Consider the following 21,352-nt stretch of genomic DNA (forward strand, 5'->3'; position numbering starts at 1 on the left):
CTGACTACTGCCAAACTCTCCTGCTGACCTCCTGAGTTGTCTTGGGCTAGAAAAATATCTCACCTTGACCTTTTGTTGGCTCTGCCACTTCAGAATTCATTCTGAGGCATTATTTTAAAGTTCTTTAGAGGGGAATGTTGGGAAGAGTTCAGCTGAGTTACTGCCTATACTCTACCATTTTACCATTGGTAACTTTCTAACGTTCTCAAGGACCTTCCCCCTTTCTTACCCCAACCTCCCTGTCACCAGTGGGCATTGAGATTTATAGAACTTTTTTTGTTTACCAGCTGCCATCAAATATCACTAAGCCTTCCCCTACTTACTCCACTTGGTACCTTGGGCATACAAAAGCAGCACCTGTGTTCTAAGAGCTTACATGCCACAAGGTTATGTTTTCTCATAGAAGGCATCATTAATAGGGCACAGAGCGTTGTTTTGGACTTCAGTGTTTACAAATATCTTCCTTGGAAAAGGAGAAGAAATGTCAAAGAATTCTTTATTACACTTCTGCAATGAGTAAGAGGAAGAAATGTTTGTATCATTCAATGATTTTCAAAGCTGTGAATGTCCATAAAGACGCTGAACTTTCATGAGAATGGTGGGGAAGAGGATGATAGTAATTTGATGAAACTCAATTTATTAAGCAAAGTTTTCTTTTTATGTTTTTGTTGCAGTTGTTTTGTGAGAGTAGAAAAAAGGATTCCTGGCAGCATTTTAAACTCAGTGTATTTATGTGATGTGCAAACTCATCTTCCTTAGTTCCTTCCATTCAGATTTGTGCAAGGCTACATACATTTGGGGGCTTTTTCCCCCAGAACTGAAATTTCCTTAATGTGCAGAATTCCTAGTGTTTCTACCCAAGTAAACTAGCAGGTAGTTAACTCATTTGTAATTCATAGTCTTCAAGTCACCTGAGAGCTCTTAAAATGACGTGATTTACACATAAGCCAGTATATGTCAGAAGAAGGACATAAATCTGGAGCTTCCTGAATCCAAGGCCAGCTTTCCATCCATTATTCCATGTTGTTTTTCATGAGCATCTATATCTAAGTACATACACATGTGTGTATGTATATGCTATATGTATACACATGTGTATATGTGTGTATATACCCATATACACATGTGTGTATGTGTGTATAAAAGACACCTATATATTTTAGGATTCTCTAGATAACTGTACCTCATTCCATGTTAGAAAAGAAGTCTATCTGAAACCTAGGTCTTCATCTCTATCTCCATCTTTCTCTGTGTGTATGTGGAAAGAGAAAGTGAGAGTGTGTGTGTGTGTGTGTGTGTGTGTGTGTGTGTGTGTGTGTGTGTGTGTGTAGAAATACCAGGCCTATGAAGCAAAAAGCAGAATTACTAATAGATGTTTTTTGCTTGTCATTTTAGTTACATCAGGCCTTGAATCCAGGGCTCTTTGATTCCAAACCAGGGTTCTGTCTGCTGTGCCAGGGGGACATTAGCACCTTTCTTTAAAAATCTCTTCAATCTGTCGTCTCTCTGCTTAAGAATCAGTACTGGGAGTTGGGGGCGGTGTGCGGGTGTCTCAGTTCCAGAATCAGCAGTGGTTGTCTCACCTCAGGCGTGTGGAGAGAGGAAAGTGGAGAAGGTTCTGGGTTTCATTTAATGAACATACCTTGGTGACTTGAGCCTTGTGATTAAGCATATTACAGTTTCTGATAGAGTGACTTTATTTTGGGAACCCTCTTCTTAAGCTCTCTGTAACTGAGAACAAGGTCATGGCAGGATTAGTCTTTATCCTTTCTTCTCAGCAAATCCTGTTATTGTTCTGAGGTGCTGGAAGCCAATTTCACTTTAGGCTGTTTTGGGGGTCACAGGCATTGCTTGTAGAATTCAAGTCTGTGTGAACAACTCCAGTAAAAAGGAGGAAAAATGCTGTTAAAAGACTGTTCCCATCCCTAGCCCCACCTGCAAATGAGATGTTGTATAATGCAAATGGAGCAGGGGAAGTTAGGGGAGGCTTGCCTGTATTAGCACTTTTCCCCCACCATATTTTGCAAGGGTAAGGGAGTTTGACACATTCTTCAGGACTCCTGGTAAATATATAAACAGTAAACACCATCAGCTGATATATCCCTTTTTAAAAATTGGCCAAAGGCAGAGAAAACAAGAGATGATTTGCTGAGGTCAAAAAACCTAAGGAAAGTTTGACCTGGAACGACAGGTACAGGAGAAGGGTCAGGGGCCAACTGGGTGGTAGCCTTTTCTGTAGAAAATCCAGTGTAGATAATTGACAATCTGCTGTCTGTATTTAGAATTAAGACAGAATTAAGATTTAATGATTCTGGTTAATGAGTTTTGTACATTATGTGATTATTGTCCTAGTATCCTCACCAAATTGGCTGACAGCAGTATTCAAATGAGGAGCCAAAGACCGACTCAGTACAAATTTATCATGTTTAAGAGGAAATTCTTGAGCAACCCATAAATGAGAGAAAAAGACTTCTAGCAATCAGGGAGCTGTTCTTAAAGGAGGGTCTGTGTTCATCCTTCATTGTGGAAGAAGTCCATGCCATCGGAGAAATGATGACATGACTTGCACTGGACTTTGTTTTCAGTAAGGGAGGGCTGTGCAGGTCACCCGCCTCACTTCTCCTTCTGGGCCATCTGGGTCTGGTGACCAGATGTTCATCAGGACGACTGGAGATGGCCCAGGATGCACTGGGAGACCTTGGCCTAGTCAGGTACTCACTTAGAGTGAGGTAGTCCATTCAGTGAATAAGACTCTTTAAGAAGTAAACAGGGAATGAAAGAAAGAAAAAAATACGTAAATGGAGCTGGGAGGTAAAGAGCAGCAGTTACTATTGATAATCATTCTGAAGCCAGAGTGTCCCCAAAAGAGCCCTCAAGTGGAGTTTGGGCAGGGATCTATTGTTGTGCAATGTGTGGGCTTCACAGTGCACCAGGTTTAAGGTGGCAATGACAAGAAAGGAAGGAAGAAAGGGAGGGAGGGAGGGAGAGAGTTTGGGAGGATACTTTTCCAGAGAGATATATGACTGTTGAAGTCTAGACTCCCTCCAATGACTTTCAGCTTGCAGTTTCCATGTTGACCTCTCAAAATCACAGGTGATGCACTCATGGTACCTGCCCCTTCCTACCTTTCCAGCCTTCTCACTCCTCGCTCTCTGTCCTAGTGACACTGGCCTCTTTGCTAGCTCTGCACAGGACTCCCAGTGACAGGCTGTTTCCTATGCTAGGAAAGTTCTACTTCATCTCCTTCTCCTGACTTCTCAGCTTCCTGCACGTCTCAGCTAAAATCTCACCTTCTGAAGAAGCTTTTCCTGATCCCCCTTAATGTAATGTCTTCCCTCCCTTGATTATTATCTCCAATTAGCTTATTTCTTGTTATTACATAGTTGTTTGCTTGTAATTTCCCCCATTTGTTTGTGAGCTCTTTGAGGGCAGGAACTGGGTTTGTGTGGGGATTGGTTTTGTTTTTTTGCCTTTCTTTGCATCGTCAAAACTTTACACTGTGCCACTGGGACATTTTGAAGAATTAAAGGATCCCGTCACTGTTCCTTCTTCACAGCCCCTACCTGGTTTGCAGAAAAAGCCACTTCTTTTCTCTTTACCACAACCTGTAGCCTATTTCTGATTTGGAGGAATGCTAGCCAAGGTGCCTCTTGACTTCCTTATTCTGTCCTGAGAATTGGTTCCTTGTTCCAGTCAAGTCAAGTTAATAAGCTTTTATTAAACATCTACTATGGTGTGCCAGGCATTGTGCTGAGTCCTGGAGATATAAAGAAAGGCAAACTCATGGAACTCAAGGAACTCACAGTCTAATGGGAGAGACAACATGTAAACAGCTATGTACAGGTGAGATATATACGAGATAAATGGAGATAATCTTAGAGGTAAGGCACTAAAATTAGGGAAGTTTGGGAAAGATTTCTTGCAGATGGTGGGATTTTAGTTGGGACTTGAAGGAGCCAGGGAAATGAGAAAGGTGGAGATAAATAGAAAGTGTATTCCAGGCATGGGAGACAGGCAGGGAAAAATGCCTGAAGTTGAGAGATACAGTGAGCTGTGCGAGGAAAATTAAGGAGGATGGGAGGTAAATAGGGAGAGACTGAAGAGTAGGGAAGCTTGCTGGCACTGGACCTGGAGTCAGGAAGACTCATCTTCCTGAGTTCAAATCTGACCTCAGAAACTTACGAGCTGTGTGCCTGGGCAAGTCCCTTCACCCTGTTTGCCTCAATTTCCTCATCTGTAAAATGAGCTGGAGAAGGAAATGGCAAATCACTCCATTGTCTTTGCCGAGAAAACCCCAAACGGGGTCATGAAGAAGTCAGATCAGACCACAAGAGCATGTATAATTGATTTCACATCGTTTGCCTTCTCAGTGGGTAGAGTAGGGAAGGGCAAGAGAGAATTCAGAACTCAAAGTTTTTTTTAAAATGAATATTAAAGATAAATCAGTAAGTTTTTTTAAAAAGAAAAGTAAGGAGAAAGTAGAGGTAGGAAGGGACAATCTACTGGAAAATATGGAATGGAATGGGATTCTTGAGCAATGAGGTTAGCCTTGACAAGGACATGTGACACAGAGACTAATAGAAAAGCATCTGAGTGGTGTGAGATAAGCACATTCTGGGTGAATGACCTCAGTTTTTTCAGTGAAATTGAAGGCAAGGTTCTCAGCTGAGAGAGAAGCCATGAGACAGTTTGAGAAGGGTTGAAAAGATTTAGAAAAGGCACTGTGCTAAGTGGAGTAGTGAGTCAGGTAGGGAGGTATAAAAGGATTGCCTTGCCTCAGTCAGGGCTCAGTTGAGATTATATAATTTAGAGTCATCTGATGTGTTGTAGTAGAAAGAAATTTGGACGTGAAATCACCCAACTTGATCATTTCAAGATCACTTCTGACGTAGACTTGCCTATATTCTCACTGAAAATGCTTTCGTTCTAAAAGCCTCAGTTTCCTCATCTATAAAATGGTGGATACTCTCCTCTCTGGGATTTTTTATTTTGTTTTTTTACACATCTCTCTCGGTTCTCCACCTACTTAATCATACTTTCTTAGTTTCCTTTGCTGGATGATCATCCATATTGTATACACTGACTGTGGGTGTACATCCCACCCCAAAGTTCTGACCTAGGTTGTCTTCTCTTTCTATATTCTCTTTCTTAATGCCCTTATCAGATCACACGGGTTAGGTTTTCAGTTCTATGCCCCTTGCTCCCAGATCTATATTTCCAGCCCTAGTCTGTCTCCTTACCCTTCGTCTCACATCAACAACAGACATTTCAAACTCAACGAGCATTCAGATTGAAAATTTCAAACTGGATATCTCACAGTCATCTTAAACTCTTTCAGCGTGTAGAACACAACTCATTATCTTTCCCTCTCAAACCCACCCTTTTCAGAATTTTCCTCTTTTTGTCAGGGGAACCACCATCCTTCCAGTTACCTAGGTTTAGAACCCTAGCATCATCTTTGACCTTTCACTTCGCTTTATCCCCCCCCAGTATACAATCAACTGCCAAGACATTTTTCTTTCTACCTCTACAACCTCTCTCCCATCTGCTCCCATCTCTAACCCACACAAACACTACCCTGCTTAAAGCTTTGATCACCTCTTGCTTAGAGTTTTACAGTAGCCTCCTGACTTGCCTCCCCCTCTCAAGTCTATTCCCTTTCCAGTCCATTTTCCGCAGTGACTTCCCCTTATGAACAGATCTGACTTTGTCACTCCCTACTCAATAAACTCCAGTGGCTCTCTGTTACTTCAAGGATCAGAAAGAAACTTCTCTGGTTGGCACCTGTAGATTACTGCACAAACTACTCAAGCCTTCATACACCTGACTTCCTTACTGATCTTCATATACCTCACTCCATGTAACCCATTCCATTGCCTTCAAACTGACTCTTCCTCATGTGTGGAATATAATAGCGCATCTCTCCTTTTAGAGTTCTGAGTCTCTTCAGAGCCTCTCTGGATTCCACTCAGCTGCTTGTGCCTTCCCCCTGAAAATCACCTTGTAGCTATTTTATTATATATATAGATATATAGATAGATATATATCTATATAGATTTATAGATATAGATATAGATATATAGCCTCCCCACAAGGACAGGAGCTGTTTCTTTTCTCTCTGTGTCCCACTTAGCATTTTTAAAATTACAAAGGATGGTTTAAATAGAAATTATTATTATTAACTATTATTAATTATTAATGAATTATTATTAATTAGCCTCTCATATAACATAAGAAATTGATTCTGCTATACTCTGACAGCAATCATCTATCTTCTGCTTGGAGACACCCAAATTGTGGTAAGCTCAAAGTCTTTAAAATGTAGGCAGTTCCACCTTAGAAATTTTTACCTTATGTTGAGTCAAAATATGCCTCACTGTAATTTCTGCCCATTGCTTCCAGTCCTGTCCTCTGGAGCTGCAAAAAAATAGCCTAATTTATCATCTAGGTAGCAAATCTTTAGATATTTGAAGACAGCTTTCATGTTTCACCTAAACCTTTCCTTCTCCAGGTTAAACGCTTCTAATGCCTTCATTTCCTTTTAATGTATTGATTAACGGAACAGTGTCAACCTGAGGAGAGGATCCTAATGTTGTGTCAAATCTAACCTTAGACTCTTACTAGGTATGTGACCTTAGGCAAGTTGCTTAACATCTGGTTGCCTCAGTTTCATCAACTGTAAAAATGGGGAATAAGAATAACAGCTATCTTAAAGGATGGTTATGAGGTAAAAGTACTTAGCCTGGCTATATGAATATTTATGCCCTTCTCTTCCCCCTACCCTCAATAGAATTTAATGTACTTTCTAGATGATAGAAACTGTGTACTGGTAAATGTTTAACAACCAGCTCTCTGGAATGCATACCAGGACAAACTTCTAAATTTAATTTTCATTATTAACCTTTTTTCTATCACTTTCATAAGTCTTTCCTTTCTTGTCTCTGTAAAATAGAACACTGTCTCTTCAGAAAGTCTAAATTCCTCCTCTTTGGGAAGGGTCTAACAAATTCGTTTGTTTCTCCAGTACTGGAGCGTTTCTGTTCTTCCATCAAATTCCTCTGGTCAGTACTCGTTTTGATTACCATTGCGTCTTCAGAATCTTTTCTTCATATTTACTTTCTGATGTATTTCTTCCATCCTGTCTAGAAACTCTCCCTCTTCTCTAGTAAATCAAAAAAGATAGAGAAGTATTCTACAAACCCTTTTATTTTTCCCTTCTAATAGGGAGATCGACTTTGCCATCAGTGACCACCTTAGGCAGGAACACAAGCAAAGCCCAGATCCTCCGGACCAGTCACTGGAATGATTCCCTTAGCATCCCTTCTACTTTTCAAGTTGAGCTGAAGTATTTGGGGGTTCCCTCCTTGGAAGTTTCCTCTTAAACGTGTCATAGTAAATTACCTTGTTGGCTCCAGTGAAAGCAGTTTGCAGACTCCCAGAAATTTACAAGTGAAATTGAATTGCCCATTGTTGAAAATTCCAGCATGTCCAGCCCTCTTGTTATGAAGAAAGCCAGCAGCTGCCGTTTGTAGCTAATGGATCAACAGGGCAGGGCAGGGAATGCATGGCTGACAGCACACTTTATTTTAAAGCACCAGTGCTCCCTCCAGTGGTCATTTTGAGAAGCAGTTATTGAAGTCTTTATTTATAGACTTCAACACCACAACAGTGTTAGGTTTTTGTGGAGGGTGGGGAGAGTCCTCCATGTATTTCTTCCTTTAATTTTGTCATCTTCATTTTGAAGGTATGTCCCATGGTGCTAGCTTTGTTGTTTGTTTTTTTTTAATTGAATGAACAAAGTTGATGTGTTAAGGTTATCAGGGAAAATGGCGACTATTGTGAGTCCAAAGAGTACTGGATTAGGAGTCTGGGTTTTAATCTCAGCTCTACAAGAGTCAATATACTTAAAACTCTCTGGGCTTCATCATTCTCATCTATGAAGGGAGAGAATTGTACAAAGGTGCATTTCGACTCTGAAATCCTGTGACTTTTATGATTAAGTGGATAGACTTTTCTTTTTTTAATTTAATTAATTTGTTTTCAGTTTTCAACAATCACTTCTATAAGTTTTAAATTTTCTCCCCCTCCCTCTATCCTCCTTCCCCATGATGGCTTGTAATCTATATGAGTTCTATACATACATTCTTATTAAACATATTTTCACATTAGTCAGATTGCATAGAAGAATTAAAACAAATAGGACAAACCACGAGAAAAACAAAAGCAAAACAAAACATAACACAAGAAAAAATATTGTGCTTCATTCTGCAATCCCATTCCACAGTTCTTTCTCTGAATGTGGACAGCATTTTGCCTCAAGCGTCCTTTGGGAATGTTTTAGGTCCTTACATTGCTGTGAAGGGCTAAGTCTATCAGAAACAGTCCTCGTACACTGTGGTTGTTACCGTGTATAATGTTCACCTCGTTCTGCTCCTTTCTCTCAGCAACAGTTTGTATAAGTCTTTCCTGGCCTCTCTGTAGTCCTCCTGTTCATCATTTCTTATAGCACTTGATACACCACTCTTACAGAATATATGATATTCAATGACATGTTGTCTTTTCCTCCCCCCTGTTCTCTCTATCAAAGATTACTATAGTCCTGCGATGATGGGTCTGAAAACAGACCAGGAAGTTCTTGGTGAGCTTGTGAAGATGAAAATTCCATCTGTGGCAAACTTAATGGAGCGACATAACGTCATGTGGACCTTAGTCGTCTCCCGTTGGTTTATCTGTTTATTTATTGATATACTTCCAGTAGAGGTGAGAACTTACATGCATTTCACTATGACATTCCCTTAGCACTTTTAAAATTCACAAATGTATACTTAACTCTTTTTGTGTACCATTAAGTCTATTTTTCCAATTTTGTTTTTCTGTAGACAGTACTCCGAATTTGGGATTGTTTATTCTATGAGGGTTCAAAAATTATCTTTCGTGTGGCCTTAACATTAATCAAGCAACACCAAGCTTCTATTTTGGAAGCCACTAATTTCCCGGATATATGTGAAAAATTTAAACAGGTCACAAAGGGGCCATTTGTCACCGAATGTCATACATTCATGCAGGTAAGCTTTTCTTCTTTGTTTCATGCTTAATCTAAAAGGAAGAGATGCTAGAGTGGTAGATGTCCTTTCCAAAAAAACATGCCAGACCAGAACTGCGTAAATTACAGCCCGTAGGCCCGATCTAGCCCATCTGCCTGTTTTTGTTTGGCCCATAAGTTAGGAATGGTTTTTTCTATTTTAAAAAAATTTGTTGTAAGCTACTAAAAATAATGTTTTAAGTTATATACTACACTTATATTTCATCAATGCTTTATTTATTCAGGGACCACCAGCTAGCTCAATGATAAGCTATGTAGACGTTTGCTTCCTCCTCTCATTCTGTTGCTTAGCTAATTTACTTAAGCTCATCAGCATAATCCTCCAGGGCTTTAAATAAATTTGGTGAAGTTTATAAAGATTTAGGTGTTGTCATGTCATAGAGACAAACAACAACTCTGGTTAACCCCGTGACCAGTCATAATTTTGGAGGACCCATAATGAAATAGGCTGCCCACTTCCTCAAAGAGAGGGTGCACAATGAGACAAATATTTTTCGATGGGGTCAGTACAGGAATTTGTTTTGTTTGACTGTGCATATTTGTTATTTTAAATGAAGGGATTAATTAATAGTTTGGTGGGGTTTTTTTTCTTTTTTTAAATAGGTAAGAAGTGAGAGGGAGGAGGTCTCAAGCTTCAGGCTTTTTTCACACTGTTGTTTTCAGAGCTAGTTCTGGGGATTTGGAAGTTTTGGGTGCTTCCAAGGTGATATTATCTGAGGAGAAGTGTGGTCACTGCTCTTCGGATCTGCACTGTGGTCTTTACCAGGGCCACTGATGCCTTGGGATTACAACTGATCCCTGGTGACCTAAAGTGATACTGTCCCTCAGGGCTTTCGCTTCCTTCTAAACTAAAAGTGTTCCTCTCCTCCCTTGAACTATGATCCAGAAATGGTTATAACCATTGGAGTTACCAAACAGCATCTAATGCTACATCCAGTGCAAGCACAAGGGTCCCTGTAACCTCTTTCTGGCCATTTGGGGTCCCCTTACTGTCTCTAGCTTGATAGCTTCTGAAGTTATTATGACTGCCTCAGTTGCCACTTCCTTATCCCACCACTGGTGTCCTACCACTAGCTCCAGGCTGACCTTCACCCCCATATCATAGATCTCTCTTTCCAACCTGCTAAGTTGTGTTGGGTTAGAAGAATGTCTCACTCTGACCTTTTGCTGAGAGAGAAAGAGGTTAATATCTCTATAATACACACATATATATATACATATATATATACACACAGATATACATACATACGTGTGTATTTTTATTTCCTACAACTAACACAATGTCTGCCAATTTGTAGGAGCTTAATAATGCTTACTAATGGATTGATTGATAGCAACTATATTATTGAAGCCTTGATAGATAATCCCTTAGTCTCAGATTATAGTCCGATAGTCAGGAACAGACAAGAATTTGATTTGAGGCATCATTTTAAAGTTGTTTGGAGGGAAATGTTGAGAGAGCTCAGCTGAGTGTTTTCACTACTCTGCCATCTTGACTTCTCCCCTGGAAGTGCTCTAGGGTGGATTTGTACAGTTTCTTCATACCTACCTCATGGGAAAGTATGAGGTCTATCTTCATGTAGAGGATAATGGGAGGGGAAGGGACACTGCAGAGAGAAAGCTAAAATGAAGACTTATTTATTATGGACAGGAGATAGGAGGACAGGAGAGAAGGTAGTTAAAATTGTTGACTAGATTTCAGTGGATTATTTTATCCTCTTACAGAAAATTGAGAGTTCACAGTATTGCTAAGTATGCTATTATAGATCCAGTACAATCAGTTAAGAGACCAAATCAAGAAGATCAAGAATAGGGAGGGGGATGGGAGGACTGTGACTGGAAACTGCCTAGGAGCCTGGCGTCATGGAAATCTTCCTGGCCTGATTCTTTGGAGTAATCCAACCCTATTCAGGACACTTTTATCCAAGGGAAGATTGGATTCCTTGTTGAAGAAAAGAAAAAACCAATCTTACTGGCTTTTTAAAGGTATGTTTGAGAGAGATACATACTGTGATATTTCAAGGATGTAGGATTTTGTGGGTGTTGGTACTCCCACATAAATGCAACATCCTCCCTGCATGAGGAGGCAATCTTAGAGAAATACTGTAGCCATTTAAAAGATGTATCCCAATGCTAAGGAGATGAATAAAGTAGAAGACAGAGAGTACTCTTATAGGATGTGGAAACATGAGCGTTGTTAAGATGCAAGCCTTAACATACTGTCAGCTGCAGAGACTATTAAAGGGCTATTTAGAGTAAGTTAGCATGGGTTCCAAGTTCTCTGAGGGGCTTACATAAGTGTTCTCAGGTTAATTTTGGCATCCAGATGGCCAATCAAAAACTTTTGTGGCTTTGTAAAGGAGAAAGTTATGGTGACAGACAGATACATCAGTTTGTACTGGGGGATGAGGAAAGTGTGAAGACCCTCTGGAAGTTTCGGTTCCTTCTGCTTCTTCCTCAGCAGAGTGACAGTGCAGTACTGTGAGTGAAAGCTAATGCCTCCGGTCTTTTAGTTGCCTTAGGAGTTGGCTTTCATCCTACCAGGCCTGTTTCCTTGGCAGGAAAAACTTAATAGAAGTGAAGGGACTCTGGACTTCCCTGGTAGCTCATACATATAGCATCACCAGTGGCTTCAGTTTTAGTAAGATGGTTCCCCGTGTATTTATTTGTCTTTAATTCTGTCCTTTAATGTAGCACTCAGTAAAAATTTTTATTGGTTTTCTCAGAAGAAAGCTACACATGTGTGTATTTAAGGAAAGAGTCTAGCAAAAAGACAGAGTTAACGTAGGAAGGTCGATGGACAGATGAGGACTCTGATACACCAGCTGCCAAACCTGTGCATTAGTTCAACTATTCTGGAAAGTAATATGGAATTATTCTAAGAAAGTAACTAAAATGTCCCTACCCTTTGACTAAGAGATCCTGTCGCTAAGCATGTTCCCCAAGAGTTAAAGATAAGACAAAAGGTCCCACGTACACAAAAATGTTTATTGGAACTCTTTTGGTAGTAGTAAACAATTAGAAATAAATTTGATTCCCATCAGTTGCAAAATGACAATATAATTTGTGCTATGTACATGTAGAGGAATATTACTGTGCTCTAAGAAATAATGAAAGTGAAGAATACAGAGAAACAAAGGAAAACTTTATATGAACAGAAACAGAGTGAAGTCTGTTCACTCTAAGGAGTCTGGAAATCCTTCTCCCACCAAATGAAAAAAGCACTTACTACAAAGATACATAATTTTGTTGCTATAAGTATTAAGGCCCACTATAACTTGAGTTTAGGAAAGTTAGGTTTTAAACCACACGATCAGTCTGTCTATAGGCCCATGCTCCAAGTTTTACCAGCTTGGTTAGGACCTGCTACAGCTTGTGCTATGACAGCATAGCCTTTGGGAACCAGGGTCATCTCCATGACACAATGAGAAATCAAGGAAGAAATCTGTGCAAGAAATATAACACAAACATAAAAGCTAAAGAAAAATATAAATCTAAATTCTTGAGATATTAGTTCATTTTAAGAACGTTTCTCATTTCATTTAGTTTGCCAGCAGCTACTGTTTAAATTTTAAATCACATATAGTGTAAATACACAGTTCTTCATCTTCAGAACAGGGTTGTCCCTCTATTGGTACCAGTCCCCTATTTTCCCTTCTCTTTTGGAGAGCTTTCAAAAGGAAGCCTTGGGGTCTTCTGTGTTGGAGGAAAACAGAAAATAAGACTTCTCCCTTTAGACCCAAAGATTCATTGAAGGTGCTGATACAAAGAGGTAGTACATGGTCCAGCTTTTAGAAGAGGCCACCATGAGAGTCATTATACCCAGAATGGAAGGAAAGAGGACTGTCAGCTGCCTAAAGAAGCCATGTGTGTAAAGAGTGGACTGTAACCTGAGGGCTAAAAAAAGAAAAAAACCATAAAGTTTCAAAAGGCTAGAGGCAATCCCACATGGAAGCATGAAAGAGATTTCATACTACCTACAAGAAGAAAGTTGAATTGAAGGTAGCAGTGGAACTGAGTGACAGCAGTAACAGTGACCCATGTGACCTACCAGGAACTCTAGGGCAGCAGTGACCAGAGGAGAGCTACTGGCAAAGATGCACATGGGAACTTGGAGGGGAGCAGACGAAAGGACTATGGAAAAGGTCCTGGCTATATAGGAGCAAAGCCCAGTCTTTGGGATTTGGAGCCCCTACCAAGGACAGAACTGTAAATCGTGGAAACTATATCGATTTCTGGAAAGATAGTGGTCCACAGGAGGATGAAACCAGTTGACTCTGTCCATGGTCATGGGTAAAAGTCTTTCCTATATACTTCACTGTTTAACTGGAATTATTCTGCATTTGGAAGCTTTGTTAACCTGAGTGCTTGCAAGGGAAGCTGGAGGCTCCTCTTGCTGAATTGCCAGACACAAAAAGTTGTAGGGGCAATAAATCAGAAAAATAAGTAATTCCAAAGTGTGTTTAGTCCCCTCATGCCAGGAGGAAGCCTCTGACACTAGACATAGTTATTTGGACTTATAATTTGTATGGCAATAGCTCCATAGATAAATGCGATATTCTTCTACTCATAAATTATAATTATATGTACTGTAATTACCAGAAAGGGATCTAATATGTTTTATTCTTCCTGTAAGAATGGTGTTAAAAGTACTAGAGCTCAGAAGGAGCTGAGGGTTAGTAAGGAATATTGACCAAAACAAGATGTTTTTGTTGTTTTAAACTCTGTTGGGGAAAAGAGGAGAATCAAAGAAGGAATGAGATTACTCTTCAGAACAGATAAGAGACCACTACGATGTCAGTCTACAAGAATTTAAGTACCTCCTACGTGCTACCTACTGTGCTAGAGCAGAGCATAGCCTCCACTCTCAAACTCACTGTCTTGTGGAATAAACAGACAAACAACTGCATACCAGGAAATAGGAAGGAGAGCCGAGGTGATGGAGTGAAATGAAGCAGTGCAACTGAGCTTCCCTCTATAAGACTCCTCCAAACACATCTGGAAATGTACCAGACTATATCCTGTTGGGGAAATACAAAAGAAATCACTGGGTCTGTGGACACTGGGCTGGGGAGAGAGGAGGAGAGTCAGGAGAGGCTGTGCACAGAGGAAGAAGAGTCAGGGATACCAGGAGGGGGACAAATGCCAAACTGGTATCTTTGGTATCTACTACCCAGTTTTCAGTCCAGGCTTCGAAGTGGATTGAGAAGAAGACCGTATATGGGGTTGGCATTCCTATATAGGGAGAACCTGGGTGATGTACCTAGAAAAGAGAAAGTTCAGAAGCAAATAGTGGCTGTGTGCCTCAGACCCCAGGGGCAGAGTGAGGTCCCAATGCCTCCATCCAGCCTACGCCGCAAAAAAATAACCAAGGCAGGATTCCCAGATCAAGGGGAAATGTATAATTCTGTCCCTCTGAAGCAACAAAGCTTTCCAGCTGGCTGATGGAAGCTGAATCCAGCAACAGTCTCCTGCTGCTGAGACTGAAACCCAGGTCAGGAATTTGCAGAGTTCAGATGAGGGAAGCAGCAATCAGACTTTGCCCTCAGACTTTGGGAGCATTGAAAACTTGCAAGTCTCCAGTCTGTCACAGAAATTCTGGAATAACACAACGTTCAATACACTAAGAAAGCAACGGATTTTACCTCCAGGAGTGCAGTAGAGCCCAGCCTTAACATCAAGCCCAAAGTCAGAAAGCTGGTTTGGCAGAATGAAAAAATAAAAAAATTAATTCCACCATAAATAGCTATTATGGTGGCAAGGAAACTCAACACAAACCAAAAGAAAATAACTCCAAAATATCTGCAAGTAAAGCCTCAGAGAAAAACATACTTTGAACACAAACTCAACTACAATTCCTAGAAGAAATGAACCTAAGATTAAAAAAAGAATTTAAATATTTTATAAATGCTTGAGGCAAAAAAAAAAAATGGAAAGGAAATGAGGGCTATGGAAGAAAGAATTGGAAAGGGAATGAATAGCTTGGCAATAGATATTCAAACTTTTACACAAGCCACAAATTCCCTGAAAATTAAAATGCACCAAATAGAAGTCAGTGGCTCCATGAAAACAAAGTCAAGAGACTGAAAAAATGAAATGAAATGTAAGGTGTCTCATAGCACAAACTACGGATCTAGAAAACAGATAAAGGAGAAAAAATTAAGGATCATTGTACTACCTGAAAACCATGACCAAAAATAGAGCCTAAATATCATATTTCAAGAAATCTTAAAACTGCAGATATTTCTTAGAGCAAGAGAGCAAAGTTAAAATAGAAAGAATCCACTGGTCATCTCCTGAAAGAAACGCCCAAATGAAAACTTCCAAGAACATCATAGCCAAAATCTAGTTTCTGAGTTAAAGAAAAATTACCGTAAGCAGCCAGGAAAGAAGAATTCAGGTACTATGGACCCGTACAGCAGCCACTAATATAAAGAAGTGAAGAACTTAGAATACAGTATTCCAGAAGGCAAAGGATATATAGAGACTTTCAGCCAAGAATAATTTAGCCAGCAAAACTGAGTATAATATGGAGGGGAAAACATGGACTTTTGCAATTCCTGACAGAAAGACTAAAGCTATATAGAAACTTTGAAGTTCAAACACAGGAATTAAGAGAATCATAAAAAAGGTAAACATGAATGGTGATGAAAGGATAAACTGCTTTCATTCTAATATGGAGAGATGATACATACATGTGAACGTGCTATAAACCCTGTTATTGGAGTCATAAAAGGAGCCTAAATAGACAAGGCTGGGAGTGGTTTGGTTTTGTCTTGATGATCATAAGAAAAGAATGTAGAGAAAGGCAAAGAGGAAACATTGGGGATGGGAAGAGGGGGTGGAAGGGAAAGGAAGGTTAGGGAAAATTATCTTACATAGTTAGAATGCTTTAGTAGACATCTCTACAAACAATGAGATGGGAGAAGCAGCTGATATTCTCATTTGAACTGGTAAAAAGAAGACTACATAGACACATACACACACAGTTGGGTACAGAAATATATTTCATTCAATAGAGGAAATAGGGAAAGGGAAGAAAAGGTAAGGGGTATTAGAAAAAGGGTGGATTATGGAACCATACAAACTCTAAAGATGCACTAAAATATTTATAGCTCTTTTTGAAGTGGCAGTCATCAATGGGAATCTGAGGGGACTGCCCATTAATTAAAGAATTAATTAAGAAGTTATAGTACATAAATGTGATGGAATATTATTGTGCTATAAGAAATGACAAAGGAGATGGCTTCAGAAAAACCTGGGAAGTAAATAGAACCAGGAGGACGATTTACACAATGACAATAGTTCTGTAAAAAGCAAACAACTTTGGAAGAGTTAGGAATTCTTACCAGTATAATGACCAACTGGTTCTAGAGGTCTAATGATGAATGATGTTATCTACTTCCTGACAGAGAAGTGAAAGGTTGCATACCTAATGTAACAAATATTTTTTTTGACCATGGCCAACATGGAGATATTTGATTGATTATACGTTTGTAAAGAGTTTGTTTGTAAAACATTTTATTTTTCTTTTGTTTTCAGTTGGCAGGGGTGGGGAGAATGTGATTATGAATGTGAATTTTGCTGATTGAAACAAAATATAATTTTAAAAAATATACATATGGGATAGATTGGGAATAGTTCTAGAGAGAAGACACTAAGATTAAGAAGGACTAGGAAAGAGTTCTTGCAGAAGATGAGACTTTAAAGGAAAAAAGACAGGAGACAGAAGAGAATTCTAAGTATGGTGGACATCTGGTGAAAATACCTGGAGTTGGAAAGTGGAACATTGTATTTGAGGAACGCTAAGGGGGCCAGTACCACTGGATCCCAGATTATGTGGAGAGGAAGAGAGCAGGTTATGAAGGAATTTAAAAGCCTAACACAGGATTTTATATTTGATCCTGATGGTAATAGAAAGTTACTGACTTTATAGAGTAAAGGATAACATGGTCGGACTTGCACTTTAGGAAAATCAATTTGACAGCTGACAAGAGTGGGGAGAGACTTGACTCAGGGTAATCCACCACAAAGCTATTTCAGTGGTTCAGATATGAGGTGATAAGGGACTTCACCAGGGTGGTGGCAATGTCAGAAGAGAAGGGAACTTATACAAGAGATGTTACAAAGGTAAAATTGACATGACATGACAACTTATTGGGTATGGGGAATGAGAAAATCAAGGATGACTCCTAGGCTATGAGCCTGGGTGTCTGGTGGAGAGGGGGTAGTGATATTGTTCACAGTAATAGGGATGTTACGAAGAGGGGAAAGGTTTTGAGGGAGAATAAGTTCAATTTTAGACATGTTCTGCTTATGCTGTCTCCAGGACATCCAGTTCAAACTGTCTAATAAACAGCTGGAGATGACTGGAGGTCAAGAGAGAGATTAGAGCTGGAGTCCTCTATCTAGAGATGACCATTTTCCCTGGAGATCACCAGAAAAGAGTTATAAAGGAGTTACAGAGGACAGAGCCTTTGGGGGACACCCATGGTTAGTGAGTGTGACCTGAATGAAGATCCAGCAAAGTAGACTAAGAAGGAGGGATCCAACAGATAAGATGAAAACCAGGAGAAAGTGGCAAAAATCTAGAGGGAAAACTGCCAAGAAGAGGATCCTTGAGAGCATCAAAAGCTATCGAGAAAAGCCAAGAAGGATGAGAATTGAAAAAAGACCATTAGATTTGGTGATTAAGAGATCATTGGTAACTTTGGAGAGAGTAGTTTTAGTGGATAGAGAGAAGGAAGTGTGGCTCAATCCTTATTTTATTTGTTTTCTTGGCCAATGATAATGATCCTTAGACTGGAAAGGACAGAATAAAATGGTTAGTAGTAAGCTGATACTCATGATAAATTAGGAGCACCTGGATGCCTTTGATAAGTTCAAGTCACTTGACCCATTTGGATTGTAATAAGAGGCACACCAGGGATGCAGGAATAAGGAGGAGGTAGTACCCACTATAGTTGGTCCTTGAGTGACCAACACAATGGTCAGTTCTGGGAATCATATTTTAATATGGATGTCGATGAGCCAAAGAGAATCAAGAGTTGGTCATCCAAAATGATAAAGGGCCTTGAGTTCATTTTATTCAAGGGTCAGCTGGAGAAATTGGCTAGCCTGAAGAAATGAAAACAGAGTGGGGAGGAGGCAGGACATAATAGCTATCTTCAAATATTTGAAGGACTGTCCCATGAAAGAGGCTATATACTTGTTTTGCTTGCCTTCTTCATGGGACAGAATTAGGAGTAGTAGGTAAAAGTTACAGAGGCAAATGTAGGTTTTATTTTTTTAAAGTTTCTTTGTAATTAAGAGTCATCCAGAAGTGGAATGAAGTGGGAAGCCTTGGAAGGAAATGAGTTCCCCTCATTGGAAACCTTCAAGCTTGAACTGGATGATGACTTGTCAGATGTACTGTAAGCAGGATACTTTTGTGGGGTATGGATTGGAGTAGGTAGCCACTAAGGTCCCTTCCAATTCTGAAACTCGGTGATTCTGTGCCTCTGCTGCTTAACAGAATGCCTGGCACAGGGTAAACATGTAATATGTATCTTCCACTCATCGTCTGTCTCTCCATCTCTCTCTCTCTCCCTCATCTATTCCTATTTTCTCACTTTCTGTCTTCCCTCTCCTTTTCTCTCTTCTCCTCTGTCCTCTCCTCCTCTTCTCTCTCTCAATCTCATTTTCCCACATCAATATTTTTCTTTCTTTTGAATTATTCATACAACTACTGTTTTTCATTAACCTAGGGTTTTATTCTGCTCTCTTGCCACATGCAAAGCGTATAGTTTGGGAAATCAGTCCTTTGTCCTGAGGAACAGGTTTGGTGAAAAAAAAATGCCCCCTCTGTGTTTCGTAGATAGTGGTTTGAGTCTGTCAAGTAATCTGTAGCATAACACTCAATTGTCCAGCTCTTGTCTTTCAACTTCATTATTACTTTAACAGTTTAAACTTTTTTTGCCCATAAAAGAGAAATGTCGGCTGTCCACTTTTCATTTTCTTTGGAGATTTCTTTCAGGAGATGACTATTTCTTTTCTATTCTTTCAGGAGATGATCGTTTCTGTTTTCATTTTGTCCTCTGACTCTAATAGATGAGTTTTCCTTTATGAGGCAGTTAGGTTGTACAATGGAGAGAGTACTGAACTTGGGGGTCAGGAAGACTTGAGTTTGAATCCCATCTTAGATATTCACTAGACATGCGATTTTGGAGAAATCATTGGGCTTCTGTGAAGTCTTAGTTTACGCGTCTGTAAAATGGGGATAATAATAACATCCATCTGCCTTACAAATTTGTTGTGAGAACTAGCAGTAAAGTACCCTGCAACTTTTTAAGTATTATATAAAATTTAATAGATACATAAAATATATTTTAATTATAAATATATACATAAAATGTATTTTATATAAATATATATTTCATTTGTGAAATATATTTTATACATAAATATATTCCATATATAAATGATATAGAAAATTTATGTGTAGCATATAGTGATGATGATGATGACAATGGTAATTTCTTGAAATAAAGAATCCCAGGTTTTGCTTTTTGGTCACCATTTTCAGGTATCCTAGTGAGTCTTAGATTACTAAACAGGTCTTTTTTACCTGTTTGCCAGGTCAGTTGTTTTTGATAGTATATAATTTACATTTTTCTATTTTTTAAATTTTTTGGAATTTTATTTTCTCATAAAACTATTGCTTTCTGTTTGGGTCATTCTAGTTTTCAGGGACACCAGTTCTTGCATAAAGATTACTACCTTCTGTTCTGACCCATTCATTCCACTTGTCCTCTTTTCTTCCCTAGTTGTAATTTCATTTAACATTATATTTTAGATCTCTAACTTCATTTCCACCAGATAATTTAGTTGTCCCCATGGCTAGAACATTCTTTTCTCTGAGGCTTTCCTTGGACTTATTTCAAGTTACTCTCCCCTTTATTTTTACTTCTTGGGCTTCTCTCAGTTCATAGTATTTCTTCATTGTTGAGTCATTTTCTTCTGTTTGCTCATATCTTTTGCCTCAGTTTGTGGGTTGGGGCATCGTGCTTAGCATTTCCGCTCTTTCTCGTTGCTCCCTAGCCATCTTCTCAGTTATACTGCCTACCCTCTGATCACCAGCTCCTTTTCCCTATAACACAACCCTGTACTTGACCTCTGCATCCCTTGGCTCTGACAGCTAAATGTTGACCTTATCTTAATAGGAACCAGGTATCCATACCATTTCTTGGCAATGTCCCCTCCATGATACATATCCCTTCCTTCTCCCTCTCCACCTTTCCTTCATGTCCTGCCCTCTCGCATTAAAATGAGAGGGCAAGGGACTGCTCTGCTTCACTTTAGCTTTGGGCCTGGCACATAGTTTGTGCTTAAAAATGCTTTATTTATCTATTTCTGCTTTTGGATGGTATGGGCAAGCCCTAAATGTGGTAGCTAAGACTGGGACCAGCCTTCTTTGAGAACTCCTGGGGTTTTGGTTTAGTCTCCAGTTGGCTGAACTTAGATTTTGGCTTTGGCCCCTTCTCCATCCCCTCTGCATTGTTCTGACCTCAGAAATGGCTCCATCTCTTGCCATGATCCTGAAAGGTTCCAATCAGATATTGTTGATTGTCGTGGGAGCACGTCTCCTCCAAGACCACACGTACTTTTGCTTCTCAATTGCTACCTGGGTATTTCCTTTTGCCGTGGATGTAGAGGGTGAATGAAGGCTTCCTCCCTTGCCCTGGTCTCTGTCTGCTGTGGATCTGGGCTGCATACACACTCTGGCATTGAGGTTCTGGGCAGCATGATGAATCTTAGAATTATTTCTCTTTTATTCTGTAATTATTCCTTCTGGTATATTTTTCAAGCTTTACCTGGGGGCTTTTGTGGCAGATCTATGCTCCTCTAGGTCCTGACTTAACTGCTACTTTCTCAGAATTTCTTATCAAGTCAATGACATGTAGTACATTTGTCAGTATTAATGTTTTGTAACTAAAGTAGTTTGAATAAAGGGTGCTTTTTGTAAGACTTAATTGTATATACTTTTGATACTACTACTAATTCATTAAAAAATATAAATTCATTAATTTTTTCAGTAAACATTTATTAAATGCCTACTGTGTGCTTTGTCCAAGGGATAGAAAGTTGTTTTTAAATGAAGGAGTCTCTGCCCTACACAAGCTGACTTTCTATTTGGGAGAGGGGATTCTACATATTAGGAGGCCAAGGAGAAATACAGAAACAAATGCTCTAGGAAAACAGGGGAGAAAA

The 21,352-nt window shown here is 39.5% G+C and overlaps 1 protein-coding gene across 3 annotated transcripts in view; it reads left to right on the forward strand.

Moving 5' to 3' along the window:
- The window catches only part of GRTP1 (growth hormone regulated TBC protein 1), an 80,871-nt gene that overhangs the window by 58,538 nt on the left and 981 nt on the right, over positions 1-21,352 (forward strand). For all 3 annotated transcript variants that reach the window (XR_011969862.1, XM_072621902.1, XM_072621903.1), the window contains exons 6-7: positions 8,588-8,760; positions 8,880-9,065. Coding sequence is in view for 2 of the 3 variants with exons in the window: in XM_072621902.1 (XP_072478003.1) it covers positions 8,588-8,760; positions 8,880-9,065 (359 nt within the window). In the remaining variant the exon portion in view is untranslated. The remainder of the gene's footprint in view (positions 1-8,587; positions 8,761-8,879; positions 9,066-21,352) is intronic.

This window comes from Notamacropus eugenii, chromosome 6 (genome assembly GCF_028372415.1).
Source record: "Notamacropus eugenii isolate mMacEug1 chromosome 6, mMacEug1.pri_v2, whole genome shotgun sequence".
NCBI classification, from domain to species: Eukaryota; Metazoa; Chordata; class Mammalia; order Diprotodontia; family Macropodidae; genus Notamacropus; species Notamacropus eugenii.